Below are 18,790 nucleotides of genomic sequence, written 5' to 3'. Positions count from 1 at the left end.
TGACTAAGGCCAAATTGCATGCAGATGCAGAGATTTCCGAAGTCGATAAATTGCAACATATGCAATTTATCTAATTAGCTGCTTTGAAGTTGACTTAAATTTGTCTTCCTTCCTCCACTGAGTCAGGACATGCTGCAGTGGTCCCAGCTTGACACTCTCCTGTTCTGTTCTCAGCAACCGTCTTTGCAGCTGGCTGCCCGTTTGAAAACACTCTGCACAGATGGTGATTTGAGATCAGAGTGTGGCATTTGCACAGTTTTTGCAAGACACGAAATACCATTTCGGCCAAATAAAAATGTCCAACGAGGCGAATTCTATTTTAAACTTACCTTTGTAGACAAATATACATTTTTCTTCATGTTTGACTATGAAAGCTCTAATGTTCAAAGCTGCGGTGAAACATAATTATCTGATAGTCATATATGGATGCACATAGTTCACACGTAGGGCCAGTAACTCAATGAATTTCATGTTTGGTGAAAAGTGATGGTAGAAGCTGCGCGGAGAGTGAAAATAGAGAGCTTGAAAGACAAGTTCACATCCTGCCTACATTTCCCCCTCCACATCTATCATTGAGTGAGCTGACCACGCTTGTTAGATTGTTGGTTTCAGAGAGGCTGCGAATGGGAAACGTGTAGGTGTCGAAGGTTTCAGATGCTGTTCGATGATCCGGCAGGCACTGCATTTGAAGCATACTGACTCCTTTATGTTCAGCGGTTGCTCTGGGCAAACCTTGAGCTATACAACAGCAATCAATAGGTCAATGCTGTGACAGGGTGAAGGATGAATGTCAGGGGTCAGCCATCAAAAACAATCACGGCTGACTGAGCCAACTTCATTTCAACACGGAGCCGGTGAATGGACTATTTTAACGATGCTCTATTAGTCTGGTCTTAACTTTGATATCCCATCTGTTTGCTCCCACTGCTTTACGAGGGCTTTGTTTTGATTCACACTCAAATAATATCTCACTCCCTCATCTACACAACTATTGGTTCTCACTGACATATATCCATTATGGTTATATAACATCCATATTAAAGGGAAAGTGTCTTAACATGTTAAATATAAGATCACCAGATCCAGCTGCCACCCATGACATGCATCCAACTAAATTGATAATAATAGTGAGTTCTCTGTGACTACCTGAGTCCTTGATATGTAAAACCTTTATTCTCCACAAAGAGAATCAAATGCCTGCTGTCCTTCCTGTCGTCATTGACGCGATTCCACTCCCGTGTTCAATCTGGGGCTGATTCCACTGGCTGCTCTTAGTGGTTAATGAAGATAGCAGGGGGGTTGGGGGTGTGTGTGTGTGTTTGTTTGTGTTTCAGCTGAGCCACACTGGGCTTAACATGACTTTGGGTCAACTCAAGGTTTGGTGTCTTTGTGTCTGCTCAGTGGCAGACATGACTACTGGTCTGAATGACAGATTAAAGCTGCTAACTGAGCCGGGAATTAGAGGTAGGGGGTACATTGTGTGTGAGTGTGTATTTAAAAAAAAAGAGAGAGAGAGAGCTAGAAAAAAGCTGACTGATAATAAACAATGAAACATTGGCATCTTGACTAACTGCCAATGTTGCATATGTTGCCATCCGACGCATGTTGTGGAAGAAGAGCTTACAATTAATAACTGTTTTTTTTTCTTATTAGCTACAATGCTTAGGCAGGAACTCAACTAAGAAATATACCATCTCTGCCTCACTTACATCTAGAATGATCTCTACATGAGTGCGAGCATGCTGGGTAAACATCTAATACATTTAACTTGATTTACCAAAGCAATTAGATGATAGAAAATGAAATTACAGCCTCAGTATAGAAGAAACTAAATAACAGTCAAGCAGAGAGGACTGCAGTCAACATGTTGCTCTATTTTCACCGCAGCTTGTAGTCAGCTTAATGACACATTATACCAGATGCATGGAAAACTTCCCATATGACCTTATAGCTCGCTCTTACATATTCAGAAAAGAGCACAAAGCCCTTCATAACATTAGCAAATCAAGCCTTAAATTGATTAAGTCTTTAAAGAGGAAAGAATCAACACTGAGACCGAATGTAACTGTGCAATTACATTGATCAGTGGACGAGGAGCCTGAAGGATGTGTAATAAACACAACTAAACATTTGTTCCCATTGAGCCGTTGCAGGTGCTATATTGGAGTGAAGTGAACAAAGGTGCTATAAGTCCAACTTTCAGGTTTTGTGCCAAACAGTCTCGTGCACATTAGCCGATGAGGCGCATTGTTCAAACAACAAAACACCCCTCTGCTCTCCTCTAGTGTAATTCTGCCCTTCATGTTACAGGACATCACCATTTAAGTTACTAAATTACCATAACTAGAGAGAATTTAGATATTGTAGCGATGCAGTAATTTTCTGATGACATATCAATGTTCTCCACATTCACTTAATGATTTATAGAGTTTTCAAGCTAAAACTTTCAACTAATTGACTTTCCAGATGAGTAGTGTTATTGGTGTTTTATCATGAAAAGTAACCTGAACAGTCTCTAAATCATCCTGACTGTACAGTCACAGTTTCCACTCCCCCTCTATTTGTCATTTTTTCCAAATTATTCTTAGCGGAATTTTAAATTAGCGTGACACCGGTGATTAAGGAGAGGGGACAGGCTTCTTTTACTTGTTTCTCGTCTTCAGAGTCACGCAGATAACAAATCAGTAGCCGAAGACATTTTTTTTCCGCAGCCCAAACATCAGTAACACATTATGTTAGACATTTCAAAACACCTCTCATCTGACTGCCAGTAAGATGTTTTTATGATGTTCTGGTTAAGAATCAATTTAGCATGAGTTTTTTTAAACCATTACATACGGGTTAACCTTAACCTGTCTTCATTAGACAGCCTCCTGAGAAAGGGGGGAAAAAGCAGCTGTTTGAAGCTGAAGTAATTTACCTGATGGGAAAAACATTTTCAGCTAAAAATTAATCTGTGCTGCTTCATGTCTCACTCTAATTTGCTGCAGATGCAAAAATAATAAACTTTTCAGCAAAAGTGAAAATATTATTTCACACATAGTTACATTTCTCTCAGTTCATCAATGGCATGTTTTGCATATGCATATATACTTATTAACAATTTCTCCTTCTGTTCTGGCAAACTGAGTTCGTGGATAAATCAGCACAGTGGTTGCAGCAATAGCTATCGCGTCTTTAAAGCAGATGAGCCTGATGAGTCTGTGTCAGGGCAAATTGTTGGATGCCACCAAATGTGGCATCAAAAGTAAAATACTACCATTTGGGCTTTTCTTTGAAGATATCAGCAGTTTTATTAATGAGGGAGCAAACAAAGCTACCATGTCACACATACCGCGGGGTTCCTACCAGAAGAAGATGTTACCAGAGTCATTTTGATTGCCTCAAATGATATTCCTGCTGAGGTGATCAACCACACACAGCCTGATTGGATATTTCACAGGGTGCTGCTGCTAATTTACAAGGTGGAGTGTTGCCACTGTTTAGTACGCTGGTATAAATATCCATGTTTAATACTGTGAGTCAGTGCTCTTTGGTCTGCAGCTTTCCAACAGGCCCTCTGGCTGTTTCTGTATTCTGCTTTTAACAGTGCCAGTGTCCTCTTTTTTCTCTCACAAAATATTAACTTAAAAATAAGTGGTTGATCATCCTGTTGACACTGATGCATTTGTGCCACTTTTATTTAGCTAACGCGATCAAAAGACCATTAATTAAGCATTAAAAATGAGGTGAGATTTCACAGGACAGCAGCTGTGGGAAACTAAATCCATTATAGGGCAAATATTCTCTAATTCTGAAAGAGTATAAAAAGAGTAATGACAACAGTTTATCAATAACCTGAGTCCAAACTGGGGTTGTATGTTTTGTATCAAATCCTGTAGAGGCTTTTGTGATGACAGAGTTAACCAGGCGTTGGTGCACGTGTGTTGGGCTTGCGATTTAACTGTCAAGATATTCATCTACTTGGACGTGTCACCCAGATCGTTGTCAGTTATTAATATTTGATTTTATTTGACATCACTATAAATTGGGAGTATACCGTAATGATGATTAAGTAGGACTAACACATGAGCGAAAAATTAACACTCACTTCAATTAACCTAAGTTTAATTTGCTGCTTAATTCAGTTTACACTGACATTCAATTTGCTTTTGGAAGACAATGTCTCTGGTTAATCATTTCGATAATTTGATGGTTACTTTAATTACAAAAACAATTGGAATTTAAAACATGACAGCATGTTTTATAAGCTAATAGTCTGTGTGTTCAGATGGTGATTGTGGGTAAAAGTAAAATGAATTGTTTTTTTCCCTCCACTGAGCTTCTGAAATCGTTGAAGTCGTGATTTACCTTTTTTGTTTTCTACCATTGTAGAGCTTTATATTCACAAGACTAAGCAAAAGATCAATGCCAGTTATATTACTGGAGAGCTAATAAAGGACTTCCAAAATTCTTTTTGACAGATTATGCAAAAGCATAGCAAATAATGCAGTTACAATGTGCGCCATAGAAAGTGTATTGCTGACACTGCTTATGTGCAAATTCACTTTAGGGGAAGTAACGTTGTGAACGAGGGTGATTTTCAGCAGTTTTGGGGGCTGTTAGAGTTCACGCCTCCCTTATTATGAAGTCTCTGCTCATGTGTTTGGTGCTCCTGCATCCCAAACTGGAGGGATTTGTTGATAACTTTAATTACATAATTATTTAAAGTCTAAACTTTTTGTTATATCCTTCTCCCCTTTCTTTAGCTTGACCTGTAAGTAAACCCATCCCCCATTCCATCAAAGTCTCTCTACTCTCACTTTACACTTTTTTCCCTGTCTTGATCCATCCATTCCCTTTGTTCAACCTATTACATATTTATGCTTTTCCCTTTTCACGGGATGAAAAGAGGTAGAATCTATTGTAGGTCCTGTACCTCCTGCTATATCATTGCTCCTCCTTTCAGTCACTCATCCATCACCCTACCTCCTTGGAGGGGACCCTGGATCCCTTCCTTCGTGACCACCAGCTTTCCACCATGGCAATGAGACAGGAAAGCACCACGCCAGCAGCCAGGACGCAGAAAACGCCAGCAAAGCTGTGGATATCAAGGGCACTGCCACGCTGTCGTGTCTGGACTGAACTGTAGAGGTCACAGGGGCTGTCCTTGGGCCACCACTTGAGTTTTAGTATATCCATGTCACCGTTCTGCTGGAGTTCCAAGATTCTAGGATATAGGCAAGGAAGGCAGGCATGTTAGTCATAAAATTATCCATCCATACTTTAAATAAGTACTTCAAAATCTCTGTTTAGGCATATTCAAATTTCTGGCAAATGGAAAATGTCAACACACACAAAGTTCATGTAAAAAAAAGAAAAGGAAATGTTCAGCAAGCCAGCAGCTACACAGAATTAGACTAATTAAGTAACTGATGGTATCTGAGCGACTTTTTAATGATTAAAGAGTGCAATCAAACACACAGCATGTTTGCATGTCACACAACCTGGCGACACTGCAGCGTTTCCTGCAGCTGCTGTAACTCCTCTCTTCCATTTGAGGGCAGTGTTTGCCAATTGAAATTCGCCCTGATCCCTGACAACCATATTGGGCTGTCAAACTCATTATGGCTAACATTAATATGTTTTGCAGCACAGCGAGAGTACACTGTCACAATGTCATTATGCAGCCTAGCTTTAGTCTCACGATTGATGGCTTCAGAGAGGATACAGCTCAGAGGTTGATGGGGTCCCTCTGTTAGCCTTCAGCTTATTATTTAACTGGGTCGTTCATTTCAGTTTGGAGGAGAGCTGCAGACACACAAGCGTATAGATATTTAACAGGTAATCTGGCGAGGAGTAGAGAGGGGCACAGAAAAAGAGAAAGAGAGGAGTTTGGGAATATGCATATCCAGTACCTTACAGACACATACACACTAACACAGAAAACAAATAGATTCATCAAAGACAAACTAAGCCTCCACACTGACTGGCACCAGGATTGTGAATGCACAACCAGGCGTGCACAAAGGTCGCACATTTGACTGCCACGCATGTTCAAACTGATTCGGGATTCATACATGTGCACATCAAGACAGATGCTTGCAATTATCTGCAGAACTTCCTGAGGGCAAACGCCTTTCTTGCAATTTCAATGGTCACACAAACGTCAGTGCCCATCTCCCCTCTTCGTTTTTTTCATCACACAAAACGGACAGAAATCAATCAAGAAATGCAAATGAGCACCGCAGTTAGTTTACATAATTAATTTCATTCACAATACCTAAAAAAAACAAAAACCCAAACAACATAGATCATTTAGATGTAAATCAGGTAAACATGCACGGCACGTCGCGTTATAGCAACGCCACTCTCATTTAGGGATGTTTTCTATGCTGGTGGGAATGCGTGGCACTGTACAGTTGCAATGGCAGCTATGACTGAAATTGATGGGGTGAAAAAAAAGGAAGGAAGAGAAATGAAGAGGAGAGGAAGAAAATAAGACAACAACAAACTAATTTGAACAGCAAATCCACCGACAGTCACTCGAATGAGAGATCATGTCCGTCAACTGTCGACTTGATTGTGCAATTGTTCGGCTCAAATCAGCGCAGATTAGTGCCATGATTAGATAAGACTTTGATAGTAATGATGCGGATTAGTCACTCAAATCGAACCGATCTGCATTAATAGCCATTATAGTAAACAGACACTACTGGCCTAGTCACGTCCTGGTTGTAAAACTCTCTCATCACATATCAACCGTGCATTTGTTTTCTTCTTGGTAACACAGCCTGCTCTGCTTCTTTTCCTTTCAAACATGTTATTAAACTACTTTTAGACTATGATATTGTATAACACAGGACTCCCAAATTGCTTCATGCTTGACCACTCCCTGCCCCCTTCTGAGTTAGACTCCTGATTGCTGAAGGAGCAATAGCCCCAAAACACTTCACTGTTGCATGCAGGGCGCACTGCTGAACTGCAAGTTAGCATGCCTAAGATTAGGTTGTTGAACCGAGCCCTTGTTTTGATTATTTTATTATTATTTTTTGTTTATTACACACATGGTCACACAGGAAAGAGATGCAGCAGATGCCAACTTTAAACAGGATCAGAACATCAGGACAGAAAAGCAAATATACAACAGAAAAAAGGCGACCTGAGTAAACACAAAATGTGAGTTTTAGATTATAATAATTACATCTATCGATGCCAAAAGGCAAGTGTGAAAAACCAATCGGCCCTTGAAAGTAATAACTAGTTCAATCAGACAGTTTACTTTTGAAATGATTCATTTCTGCATGAGAACATAGTTGCAGGTTAGTGACAACGTCACTGCCAGGAAACATGGAGGACATACAAATTGGTGGCTGATGAGAAATTATTTCCAAGTGCCTACAGGCAGATTCTGTGGTGGAGAAGGGGTTGAAAGAGCCGACAGAGGCATTGTCTAGTCACAGGGATGGATGGGAATACACACAGCCTAAAGAAAATGCTAAATTGGGAGTATATGCTTGGTATATTACATAAACAGAGTGAGGCACGTTACGTGGTTGTGATGCAGCACAGCTCGACTTGTCTTGCCTGAACTGACTTGCAGGCTTTGTTCCATTTGTGGCACCTTTAACAGCAACAACTGCAGCTGAATACTGTCGGACATTGTTGGTGGGTTTGGGGCCCACTCTTCTCATAGTTCTGCAGCACAGGTTTGTGAAAATGAAAGGCTCTTTTGAGGTTACACCACAGCATTTCGCTGGGGTTCAATTCTAGACCTTAAGCCACCCCCAAGCGTTAATTTTATTCCCAACTCAGTCAGAGGTGGACTTGCTCTCATGCTTGTGATCATTGTCTTGCTGCATAACTGATTTGCGCTTGAGCTTTAACTCGCCCACTGATGATCTGATGTTATCCTTGAGGATTTTCTGCCAGAGAGCCAAATTCATGTTTCCCTCAATTATAGAGAGTTGCCCTGGCCCTGAAGCAGTTACTCCTACCTCTGTGTATGTCTGTAAGTATAATGCGCTTTTTATTTGTATAAAATTCTGTGTAGTCTGTGGTGTACAGCATATGTAGCAGGGGCTCCTGTCTTCTAAGTACTTCACCTCAGAAAATTCTCCCAAAACATATCAGACAAGCCTTCATTTTTTTCTGGGATTGAAGTGGTGTTCAATTCACCACTCTGTCATTTTGCCCAGTGTCTGTTGGATAGTGGAAACATGAACACTGAGATTTACTGAGGTGAGAGAGGCCTGTGCTTGCTTGGATGTTTTCCTTGTATCTTTTTAGACTTCCTGGATGAGGCACCGTGGCGCTTTTGGAGGAAGGCTGGCCACTTCTCAGAAGGCTAACTATTGCTCCAAGTTTTCTCAGCTTTTGAATAATCTCTCACACTGTGCACCATTGGAGTCCAAAAGTCTCAGACATATTTTTGAAAGCATTCCAGAAGATGTGTTTCAGACATCTTCTTCCCTGTGTCTGGTGGATTTTTATTTGTTTTTTGTTTATTTGGTGTTGGTGTGCTACAGGTGGGACCATTTAGCATACACCATGCTTCTGAAAATTGTCTAATTAACTAATGAAGAGGGCTGGTAGTAATCAGGCCTGGATTTGTCCAGTTGAGCAGCAACCAGTTATCAATGCAGTGCCCAATTAATTTTCTTTTGGGAAAAAAAAGTGAGTGAAAGTAACATTTCTGCTTCAAATTTAAAACTTGTATTTTGTACTTACCAGGTTGGGTATGTTTAGGCTAGATGTAGTTGGAGTCATATAGGAGAAGACAGAGAAAAAGAATAAGAGGAGGCTACTTCTGGATTCTCCCTTGGGTCGTCACAGCAGGTAGCTCTGCATGTTTGTCATATTTTACACTGGATGCCCTTCTGGATGCAACCACAAAGGGGATTATAGGGGTTATATATTGATGTATATTTAATGACAAATGGAGTGATATTGTGCACTTTTAACTGTAGCTATAGGTATAATAAGTCAGCCAGTTATTCAACAACATATCACTCCTAAATATTTGTTGTTGTGGTTTCAGATATGGATTCACTTTTGTTCCATGAAGATGAGGGTTTTACTGCGAAAAGCTTTTTGTGTGCGCTGGAACTTGACAGTTATCCCTCAATGCCACAACGAGTCAGGACTCTTTCACTGTGATATTTTTTATTTAATGGACAGATTATCTGAGGCAAAGCCATTTGGGCAGTTAAACATTGTTTTATGAATGAGAACCTTATGAAAGTGTCAAGACCTACATCATATTTTTGGAAAATTTGACAGCGGTATGCTGTCACTCATATTACGCCCATTGCTTTTAAAGTTTTATTGATTGTGGGAAGGACATACTGTTAGGATGCCTGGGTCGTCGACCCAGGGTTTTTGAGTTTACGATATTATTTATACTGTCTAGTTTTTGGTTTCTTTAAGTTCTGTCTTATGGCTTATGTCTCTGTCTTCTTTAGTTGCTCTGTCTCCCCTATCACCTGCATCCCCTTGTCTAGTTCGCGTCTATGTGTATCCTAAGTTCCTATATCCCCGTGTTCAGTCAGTGTTTGTGTCTGCCCTGTTCCCACGTCTCTGTTCCCTTTGTAGTGCCTGCATATGAGTCTGTGTCTTTGTTCAGTCTGTGTTATGTGTTTCCTGTTTTACTTTGAAAGTCCATGTCTGATGTTAAGGTGTCTGGTTTTGCTTCCTCTTGTCTCGTTAGGCCTGATTTGCCCCAGCTGTGTTTCCCTCCTGTTACTCATTTCCTGATTGCTCCCTCTGTGTATTTAAGCCCTGTGTTTCTTAGTGTCTGTGTCATGAGCTACCGTTTACCAAGCTGTGTGTTCTGTCAGTCCGCCGGTATTAGTTTATTTTTTTGATCGTTTCCAGTTATGTTATATTTGAGTTTAACATTAAAACGTTTTTTTGAGTTTACATCTGTCTCTGGAGTCTGCACCTTGGGTCCTTTTCCTGTCTGCACACAGCCGCACCCAACACATACAGTCATGTGAAAAAAGAAAGCTTTCACAGGACTCAATGCAGTCCTACACCCTTACTGCTTCTATAGCAATTAAGAGGAAAGCAGCCAGGTGCTGATAATGAAACAAACTTAATTAACTGGACATCAGGAAGTGTGACCACCTCTGTAAAAGCAGAAGTTTTGGAGGTTTGCTTGTCTGGAGCATTCAGGTGTGTGTTAACACAATGCCACAACCTTCCTAACAAATTGACTCCAAGGTCATCCTGTGAAATGCACAGAGAAATTGTAAGAAACACAAAAGCAACTCTATAGGTCTCAGTTAGCATGTTAAATGGTAAAGTTCATGACAGTACAATTAGAAAAAGTCTGAATAAGTATGACATGTAAGGGAAACCAGGAAAAAGCCTATTTTCTCTAAAAAGAAATAACTTGCAATGTTGCATCTGAAGAAACCACAAGACTTCAGGAACACAGTGGTGATAATGTGAGCTTGTTTTGCAGCCACAGGACCTGGACACCTTTTAGTCACTGAGTTCTGCAGCACCAAAGGATTCTCGGGTCAAATGTGAGGCCATCTGTCTAAAGCAACAGGAGAGCAATCTCAAGCACAGCAGCAGATCTACAACAGAATGGCTGAAAAAGGAAGCGCCGAGGTCCAGACCACAACTCTATTGAAATGCTGTGGCAGGACCTTAAGAGAGCTGTGCATAAATGAATACCTGCAGTGTTATAAAGATGAGTGGGCCAGAATTCCTCCACGGCAATGCGAGAAACTGATAAAGTCACACAAAAAATTTCAAGTTATTGCTTAATCCCACACTGTGATCTTACTCGTAATATAGACAATAATACTGAGATAAGAGTTTAAAATGACACCCAGTGAAGATATTTATATTCATCCACTTCCTCAATCTCCTTTTAATGAATATTTTAAAAATGTCAAACATCTCTCCTTTAAAGACAAGCACATTAACACTCTTGAGGTTCAATGCCAAGCAGTTGTTCTGTTTTCAAAATTTAAACAACATCTTTACCATTTTGTTCTCAGCCGTTGAAAGCATCGCAGCTTATAAAAGTTAAAGCAAAGCATTTTTCCCAAGAGAAACGTTGCGCCTTTCATACTGTACTGACCCTTTTTATCTGCCACTCCAACAACAGATGCTTTACACACACAGAGGCGCACAAACAAGCACGCGCGCTGACAGACGGCTTCAGAGAAAGACGAATTACACACCAGGCTAATGAGATGGAATAAGAGAGATCCCACCTATCAAAGAAGGCAGGCTGTGTTTTGTCAAAATATTTCATCATTTCTCGCTTGAAAATCAGCCATCTTCTAAAGATTTCTTGTCTGAGTTCATATTGTTTCATGTCTGTTGAGAGGAGAGGCACGCTTTCTGTTTAGAGTTGCTGCTTCTTATCTCTGCTCATGAGCTGACTGTTCTTATGTGTCAAAAATGTCATGAGATGTGAGTCGCAATAAGCAGCGGCGCTACCATGTTTCATCTACTTTAACACCTGTAAACACAGTGACTATGACAGTAAATGTTACAAAAGGAGTTTTGTTGTTGACATTTGAGGGAAATTAATAACCTTGTTATCAGCGAAAAAGGACATTGAACAGTGACTGACGTCACCTCGGTATTAATACCAACACGAAAACTCAGGTGAGCTTAAATACAAGCTCTGTCAAATGCCTCTCAGCTGAGTTAAATGTGATTTTCAGATATCAATACAATGACTCACCAAATTACAACCTCTTTTCCCTCGAGAAGGATGCCAAACAAAACAATAAATAATAACTTAAGAGCTTTCTCCCCATACCAGGAGTAAAGGAATATTAGGGCTACACCACGTGTATCTCTGAGTCTCTGAAGGAGGACAGAGGCAGAACAGAGTTAAGATTCAGGACAGAGTGCTTTCTCCCGTCCCTTTATTACGACCCTGTCTTCCGCGGAGCTCATCATCTATCATTCTGCACTAATTGGCCTATCAGAGTTATGCAAAGGCTGCTTCCCCGATAGGCCCTTGAATCAAACCCTAACACTGACATTCACTCGCAAGAACATGCACACACACACACATATTGGCCACATTTACATTTAGCTTACATTTATCTCATTGAGGTTAATTATCCTGGACAAATGCACACAGGCACACACGCACAGTCGCTGAATCGCAGAATACTTGCGGAAAAAGGTAAGAATTTACGACCAAGCTGATAATATTTTGCGATGCTTGCTGCCTTTTTTTTTTTGTTATCCAACCTTGTCTGAGTTATGCGACTCAAACTATGAAAAACATCTTTACTCGTCAAACTCCAGGACCCTTTAAATGCTGACGTCAGACTAACATTTTCATTTGTAAATAGAATATTGTCAATATAGCTCTTGTTCCGATGATGTGTCAGCGCCTTCAGAATCTGTGAGTTCGGAATGACAAACTCACAGATACTTAATAACTCGTATGCTTACTTTTCACCACACAGCTCCAAACTGCTGTGGTCACATTTAGACGCAAAGCAAGGCATACTTATGTGTGAGAAAGTGGGCATGGCAATGTTCATTTTTAAGCAAACAGAAGCAGTTACCACTGTTCTTCATTCATCTCCATCCCGTTCCTGACCGGGAATATGAAAGGCCACTGTGACTGCCTGACAAAAAAATGGGTTGAGTCAAAGGGCTCCCGCAGTACACCATCTGTTTCACGCTCTAATTTAACCGTCTCACCAAAGAAACATATCTTCCTTAAAAATAAATAAATAAAAAGGAATTTGCCAGTGTGAGCAAAATATACATCAACTCAGTTGGAAGTGTGGCCTATTCACAAAGTTGCCTTGAAACAATAATAAACTAAAGGGATCTGTGAGCAGTTAATTAAAGTATTAAACTGTGTGTGTCACAGCATGCACATCCTCATGAAATACCTGCTGTATCACACTGAGTCTGATGGGAGATCATAATAAGGCTCAGTTGCCCCCTCATTTCTTTTAGCATAACATACCAGTGTGTATTTGTTTTCATCCCCCCCCTTTCCTCCAAGGTCTGTTGCATTCCCCCCCCCCCCCCGGGGGTTCATCACTCACCACACTGCAGCCAGAGGTATCAGGAAATAGATCACTTTAATCACCCAGAATAGCATCTACTATACATCATTTAAATCTAAGGACATAGAGTACCGTTATTAGTGTCAGGTCTAGCAGTATATAATGGTGGGGCTTCCATATTAATGTCAACTACATGTTAGCATCCAATTAAATGCTTCACTGTCAGGTAAAATATATGGCATATATTGTACGCCATAAGTTCTGGATGTGTAGATATATACACATATATTTTCTTTCCTAGTAACAGTGTATATTTACACATGGTATGTGTTTATGGGGCGTCTCTGAGTGTATCTGCGAAACAGCTGGTGTGCTGTAAGTGCGCATTAACACCGTGTGTGTAATGAGTTATCACCTTGCTTTAAGATCGTTGACTTTGACTGGGGAGATCTATAATGGCTTTAACACTCCCACTGGTTGTTAAAGCAAATGAGCAAGGGTTTGCTCCATGTGATGGGGGCAACTGTTTGCTTCTATGTGTGTGTGTGTGTGTGTGTGTGTGTGTGGGTACAAGTATGTGCGCGCTCTGTCACTGGCTCCCTGTTCTCTCTGCAGTGGCCATTACTGTGTGTGGACTAGGTGTTGCCATGGCAACTCTATGGCAGCAGCCTTGATGCTGGGATGATCACACATTATTAGTTGACTCAAACTGAAAAAAAGAAGGAACACCATAGTGATTTGGATAAAGGACCAAGGGGCAGAAGACAAGAATAAAGAAAAGGGGGGCGAAAAGAAAAATGTTTAAGTTGAGAAAAGCCTGAGAATTCTGTCAAACGACAACACACAATCAAGGCAGAAATATAACGAGATCACACACAAGAAGAGAGCTAGAGTGTGGAACAGTACAAGAAGAAAAGCGTTCAGCAACACGTTTAATGTGGGCACATACTTAAAAAGAAGGAGAGAAAGACAGCCACAAAGGGCACAGGCATTTGCAAATCTTCTTTTTGTTACGAAGAAACACTCCTGGGCGGTTTTGTGATTCTGTCTTTGTGAGGATAAATCTGAACTTTTTATTCTGATTACAAGTTTGGTGGGTACAGTTTGAGGATGCATTTTCTTAATGTCTGTCTTCTCGGGTGTAGATGTGCAGACCCAGATTTTAGCGTCACACTGCAAATGCAAAAATACCTCTGATGGGAGTGGAAAACTTCTGCTAACAGTAATGACCAGCTTCATACCGAGAGCACTGCAAATTAGCGGGTCATGAACAAGCAGGCTGGGCGAGGGGTGTATTAAGATGCAAACAAAACTAACACGGTGGAAAAGCAGGTTTTACATACGGGCTATTCTCTGATAACAGTGTGGCAGTTCAGTTCGGTGAGAGGCAGCTGAAGGAGAATCAATATGTTTTTTTTTATATAAGGGCAAGCACCTGTGATAGAAATAGCAAAGGACTGTATGTGTTGCTGAAGACTGAGACTCATGTGGAGCACAGAATTCATCCAGAGGAGGGCTGTGCTATATATTATAAGCTATTACAACATGTAACCCTGAAGTAAAAGAGAGAATTAAACAGAAAAAATAAAATAAAAATAAAACATGAAGGTCTCTCTGTGCGACTGCCTGCAAAATAAAGAGTACTGGGATTCTCCCCCACTCTCCGACGTTACATGTTGAGCTCAGTTAAACATCTGTCCCATCAAAATACCAGGACTACTTTTCAGGACTGTGCTCCAAACATCCAGGGTGACGACTCAGTGAAGAGTTACAGGGCAGAGCCAAAGTTTTGGCACTGTGCTCTAAGCTCTGAACCATCCAGCCAATTATACACTGACAACATTTCCCCCTCTCATTCCAAATAAAAGAAAACTTCTACCTGTAACTATCAAAACTATTCCAGATGCAAAATGTGGCAGGATTTTTTTCTGGCATTTGCGAAGCACAATTTACAGTAAATTCCATGTTTCTGTGATTTATTTAAATATTCCCTTTCCAAACTTTTTCACTCTGAAAAGGAAAACATAGACATAAAAAACACCCGTCGCCACCTTTCAGATGCAAAACTGACCCTAAACGAGGGTTATAGTCAGGCGCAGACCTTTAGTACAAACAAGCCACCATATGCACAAACACTGTTTTACACATTTAATCTCCCTTTCCCACCCGAAGGGACCTGCACCGTGACTAAGCTGTGTCTGTTAAAGGAAACGTTTTCCATTTTCATAAGGTCACCAAACATGGTACAGTGTAAAGAGGTTGTCTTTTACTACTACGAGACTATAATTTAATCTCTATTTTAGAGTTTTGAGACTTCATTCAGGCCTGGGGATTTTGGCTCATGATATTCCAAAATTCTCTCAAGTGTTTGCCGTCCATAGAGCCCTAGGCTATTTAATTTGGCCTGACATTTCCGTTGCTGTAACTCATTTGGACAGATTTGAAGATGTTTTTCCAGGTGGTAATAGCGCGAGTTAGGCTAAAGAACTGTCATAAAAAACTAAAAAACCCTGCATATTAACTTTAATGGACTTAAAAGTAATTTCCTTGTGCTTGATTTAGTCAAAAACCCAGTCAGAGTTTGAATATGTCCAAAATATATCACATTTAAAGTTAAATTACCTGAAAAGAGAGCTTTTACAAGTTAATCTGACAGCATTGTCTATTTGTAACTGGTTTAATAGGCTGCCCCTAATGTTAGAAATTAGATCCCTAGTGTGGTGAAGATGGACTGTTCAGAGATGTCACACTGTGCTGCTGCACCACTGCTGGGGTATGGGGACTGTCTTTCGAACTCAAATGGATGGCGAGGCTGTTCCAAACAGAGACTACAGGCTACAAAGTGAGTTTTGAAAGCCTGTTATCTCAGCACCTGGCAAACTGATGGTTGAGTCACTGGTATTGATCAACTTAGCTTTCAACCCCGTCTAGATATATTAGGGCTATTTTCTGCAATGGGATGATAAAAATCTCACTTACTGCCCTTTAAATGCGCTATAACTTCATATATTGTGTTGATTCTGCAGTCCAGTCCCAGGCCCATCCATAAGGAGCCTATAAATGCAGGCGGTGGCCCAAGATTTACATTCCTAGTAGCAGATTTTACTGCAGCTGTAGCCAGTTAAAATGCAGAGCAGTGAGAGTTAGATGATCAAGAATAATGTGAAACACTTCAGTGAATTTCAGAGCTTGCTACATAGACTTAACTGTTTCTGTAAGAGGGGTAAAGGCAGAGTGCATCATTTTGGAGCACACTAACATCTGTGGAGCGGTGAAACATGTCTGCAGTAGTTCTATGAACATTCATCTCCTGTCACCTCTGTAGCAAACACAATTTTAAGTTGGAGACAATGAAAGGTAGAAGTCGTAGTGAAGTGAGAAGTGGAAAAAAAAAAGAATTTGAAGATAGGGGGGAAGAAACCCAAGTGAGAGAAAATGAGAGGGGTGCAAAAACCCTGGCAGTGTGTTCTGGCTGAATGGATGACTGACAACAGAATCATACAATGGAGGTAAAGGGGGAGCACAGGTAGGAAAGTAGAGGAGACAGAATAGTAAGAAGGTAGCCAAGAAGGGTAAAGAGAGAAGAAAAGACAATGATGAGTGAACAGAGGAAGAGTGTGGAATGAAATGAGCGGAGAAGGGGTAGTGGAGGGAGATGAGAGACAGAGGTGTTATTCTAAAATGAGTTTGTGGCTCACAGACGACTGCTGACTGTCAGCTCCTTAAATGAGAACAACATTGGTTTGACAGCTCACTTACTAGCTTAACACAAAGCTGGCAGCATCAGCGGGCCCCTAGCCGCCGCACTCGTGTTAGACCCATAAGAATACACGATTGAGAATAATGTCCATATAATAAAGACGAAAAGTAGTTTCTCTGTAGTTTTGATGAGCGTGGGGTAAGAAATGTTGCCTTAAATGTTTTGGCTTGTCTTAGAAAAGATGTGAAAGGTGTGCACTAAATCACAACACTAGCTTGAATTGCCATCAGCCCATTAGATGTTCGATCTCAGTTTTAATTATTCCCGTAGGCGCCCTTGTGGACCTACTAGTAGGGCAGAAGGTGCATTGTCATCCATTCTGATCACAGATAAACAGAAAGTATTCTGCTTTACAGATATGCTACCTCTTGCAGACGTGAATTAGTACATAGCTTTCTACCTTTCACTTCATAATGTGTGTATTTTAACCAAAATCCTGATATTTTTATAAACCTAAAGAGTTTGGGTGACTGAATTTAACCAAACAAAACTTAAGTCTATTCATCCAAATTAGGGATTCACCCTGGACAGGTCCATCACTGGGTCAGCAGACCATTCATTCTTGTATTTACACCTACAGACAATTCAGAATTAACCCAACAATCATGTGTTTGGACATGGTTAGAAACCATGCAGACTCCATTAAGATGAAACCTTAACTGTCTATATTTCAGTTACTTCGGGTAGGTGAGATTCACACACTGATTAGGGATGTCAGCCTTCAACTTGAGAGCTTAACTCAAAGATGCAGCAAACAACCCACCCAAGTATTCTTAAATGCTGAATCACCACAGGTAAAGGCCTACTGAAGCTGTTTATTTTGACCTGTGTGTGGAAGGTGTGTAGGGGAATCAATAAAACATTGGATCACTCTCGCTGCATCACATCGTGTTTCTCTGTGACCTGCCTTAGAAAAACAAGCCAAAATTGTCAGAATATATCACAAGGAGGTAAAAAAAAGTCAGCTTCAAACTGATGTGTCACATTCACCTTGTTGAGTTGTAAAAATCTCACTTTTGTGAGCAGGGCCAAGACAGAGCGCCAGAGAGACTCGGCGGCTTAAACCAATCAACGAAGTGCACCTGCACCTGGACTGCACACTTGTGTTTTAGCAAAGAACAGCTGTGAGAAGCTAAGACTGACCCACCAGCACACATCAATACCGCAACTTCTAGGTAGTCTGTTTATTCAGCCACAGAGTACTGGTCATCTCAGATAGAAGAAATATTAGTTCAGCACTGTTGGTGCATAGATTTGCTACAGAGCTAGATTCTTCATGTCAACTATAAAAAGAAGAAACCCAGAAGTCTCACCAGTGACCTTGCTAGGCATAGATCAAGCATTTTAACTGCCTCATTCTAGCAGCAGAGATGGCACACTGCTCTGCCTCACGTTTAAGATCACTGTGTCATCTTTGAGAGGCTGGGAAAACACACAGAGCATGGCAACACGCCATAACATGGGAACTCTGCAGGGAAAGAAACAGGATGATGTTAAAGTACGAGACTATCCTACTGCGAGCCACCAGTGATAATCATCAAGCTGCTCTGATTGCTCCGGCAGTTAACAGTGGCTTCAGTTGCAAGGAAACGTTTTTTTCATTACGATCGAAGCTTTCGCATCAGCTGCTCACACTTAGTCCGATCAATGTGACGTGCACAAAAGGGATCAATACTTTATGCATTTATCTTCTTCAACAGCTACTCTATCTCAGTGGCACGTGCTTTATCATTTGGAGAAGAATATGTCCACATTTATGGAGGAAGGAACGCAGGTTGGAGGGCACGTACAGGGAGCAGCCTGAAAGCAACGAGGCTCAGTTGTTTACACAATATAATTATTCAGTGGAACTACTCCATTGAAACATTTCAAATTTCCATCTTTGTTTATTTTATTTGACTGAGTCGTTCATATGAAGCATTTTGTTTCTGTTTTGGCCTCATAATCACAATATAAGGCCCCATGTCAACACAGATATCGCTTCTACAATGAATCCCGAGGACTGGAGTGAGGGAGGTTATTCACCCTTGGGTCTCTG

At 40.8% G+C, this 18,790-nt stretch overlaps 1 protein-coding gene across 1 annotated transcript in view; it reads right to left on the bottom strand.

Moving 5' to 3' along the window:
* The window catches only part of grid2 (glutamate receptor, ionotropic, delta 2), a 543,519-nt gene that overhangs the window by 5,967 nt on the left and 518,762 nt on the right, over nucleotides 1-18,790 (bottom strand). Inside the window, exon 15 of the mRNA XM_085368399.1 lies at nucleotides 4,969-5,209. Coding sequence (XP_085224525.1) covers nucleotides 4,969-5,209 — 241 coding nt within the window. The remainder of the gene's footprint in view (nucleotides 1-4,968; nucleotides 5,210-18,790) is intronic.

Source organism: Diplotaxodon limnothrissa, linkage group LG12 (genome assembly GCF_057381915.1).
Source record: "Diplotaxodon limnothrissa isolate DT_005_m linkage group LG12, D_limnothrissa_male_GT1.1, whole genome shotgun sequence".
Lineage (NCBI taxonomy): Eukaryota > Metazoa > Chordata > Actinopteri > Cichliformes > Cichlidae > Diplotaxodon > Diplotaxodon limnothrissa.
Note: the sequence above shows the minus strand (reverse complement) of the source record. Positions and strands in the feature narration are given on the sequence as shown.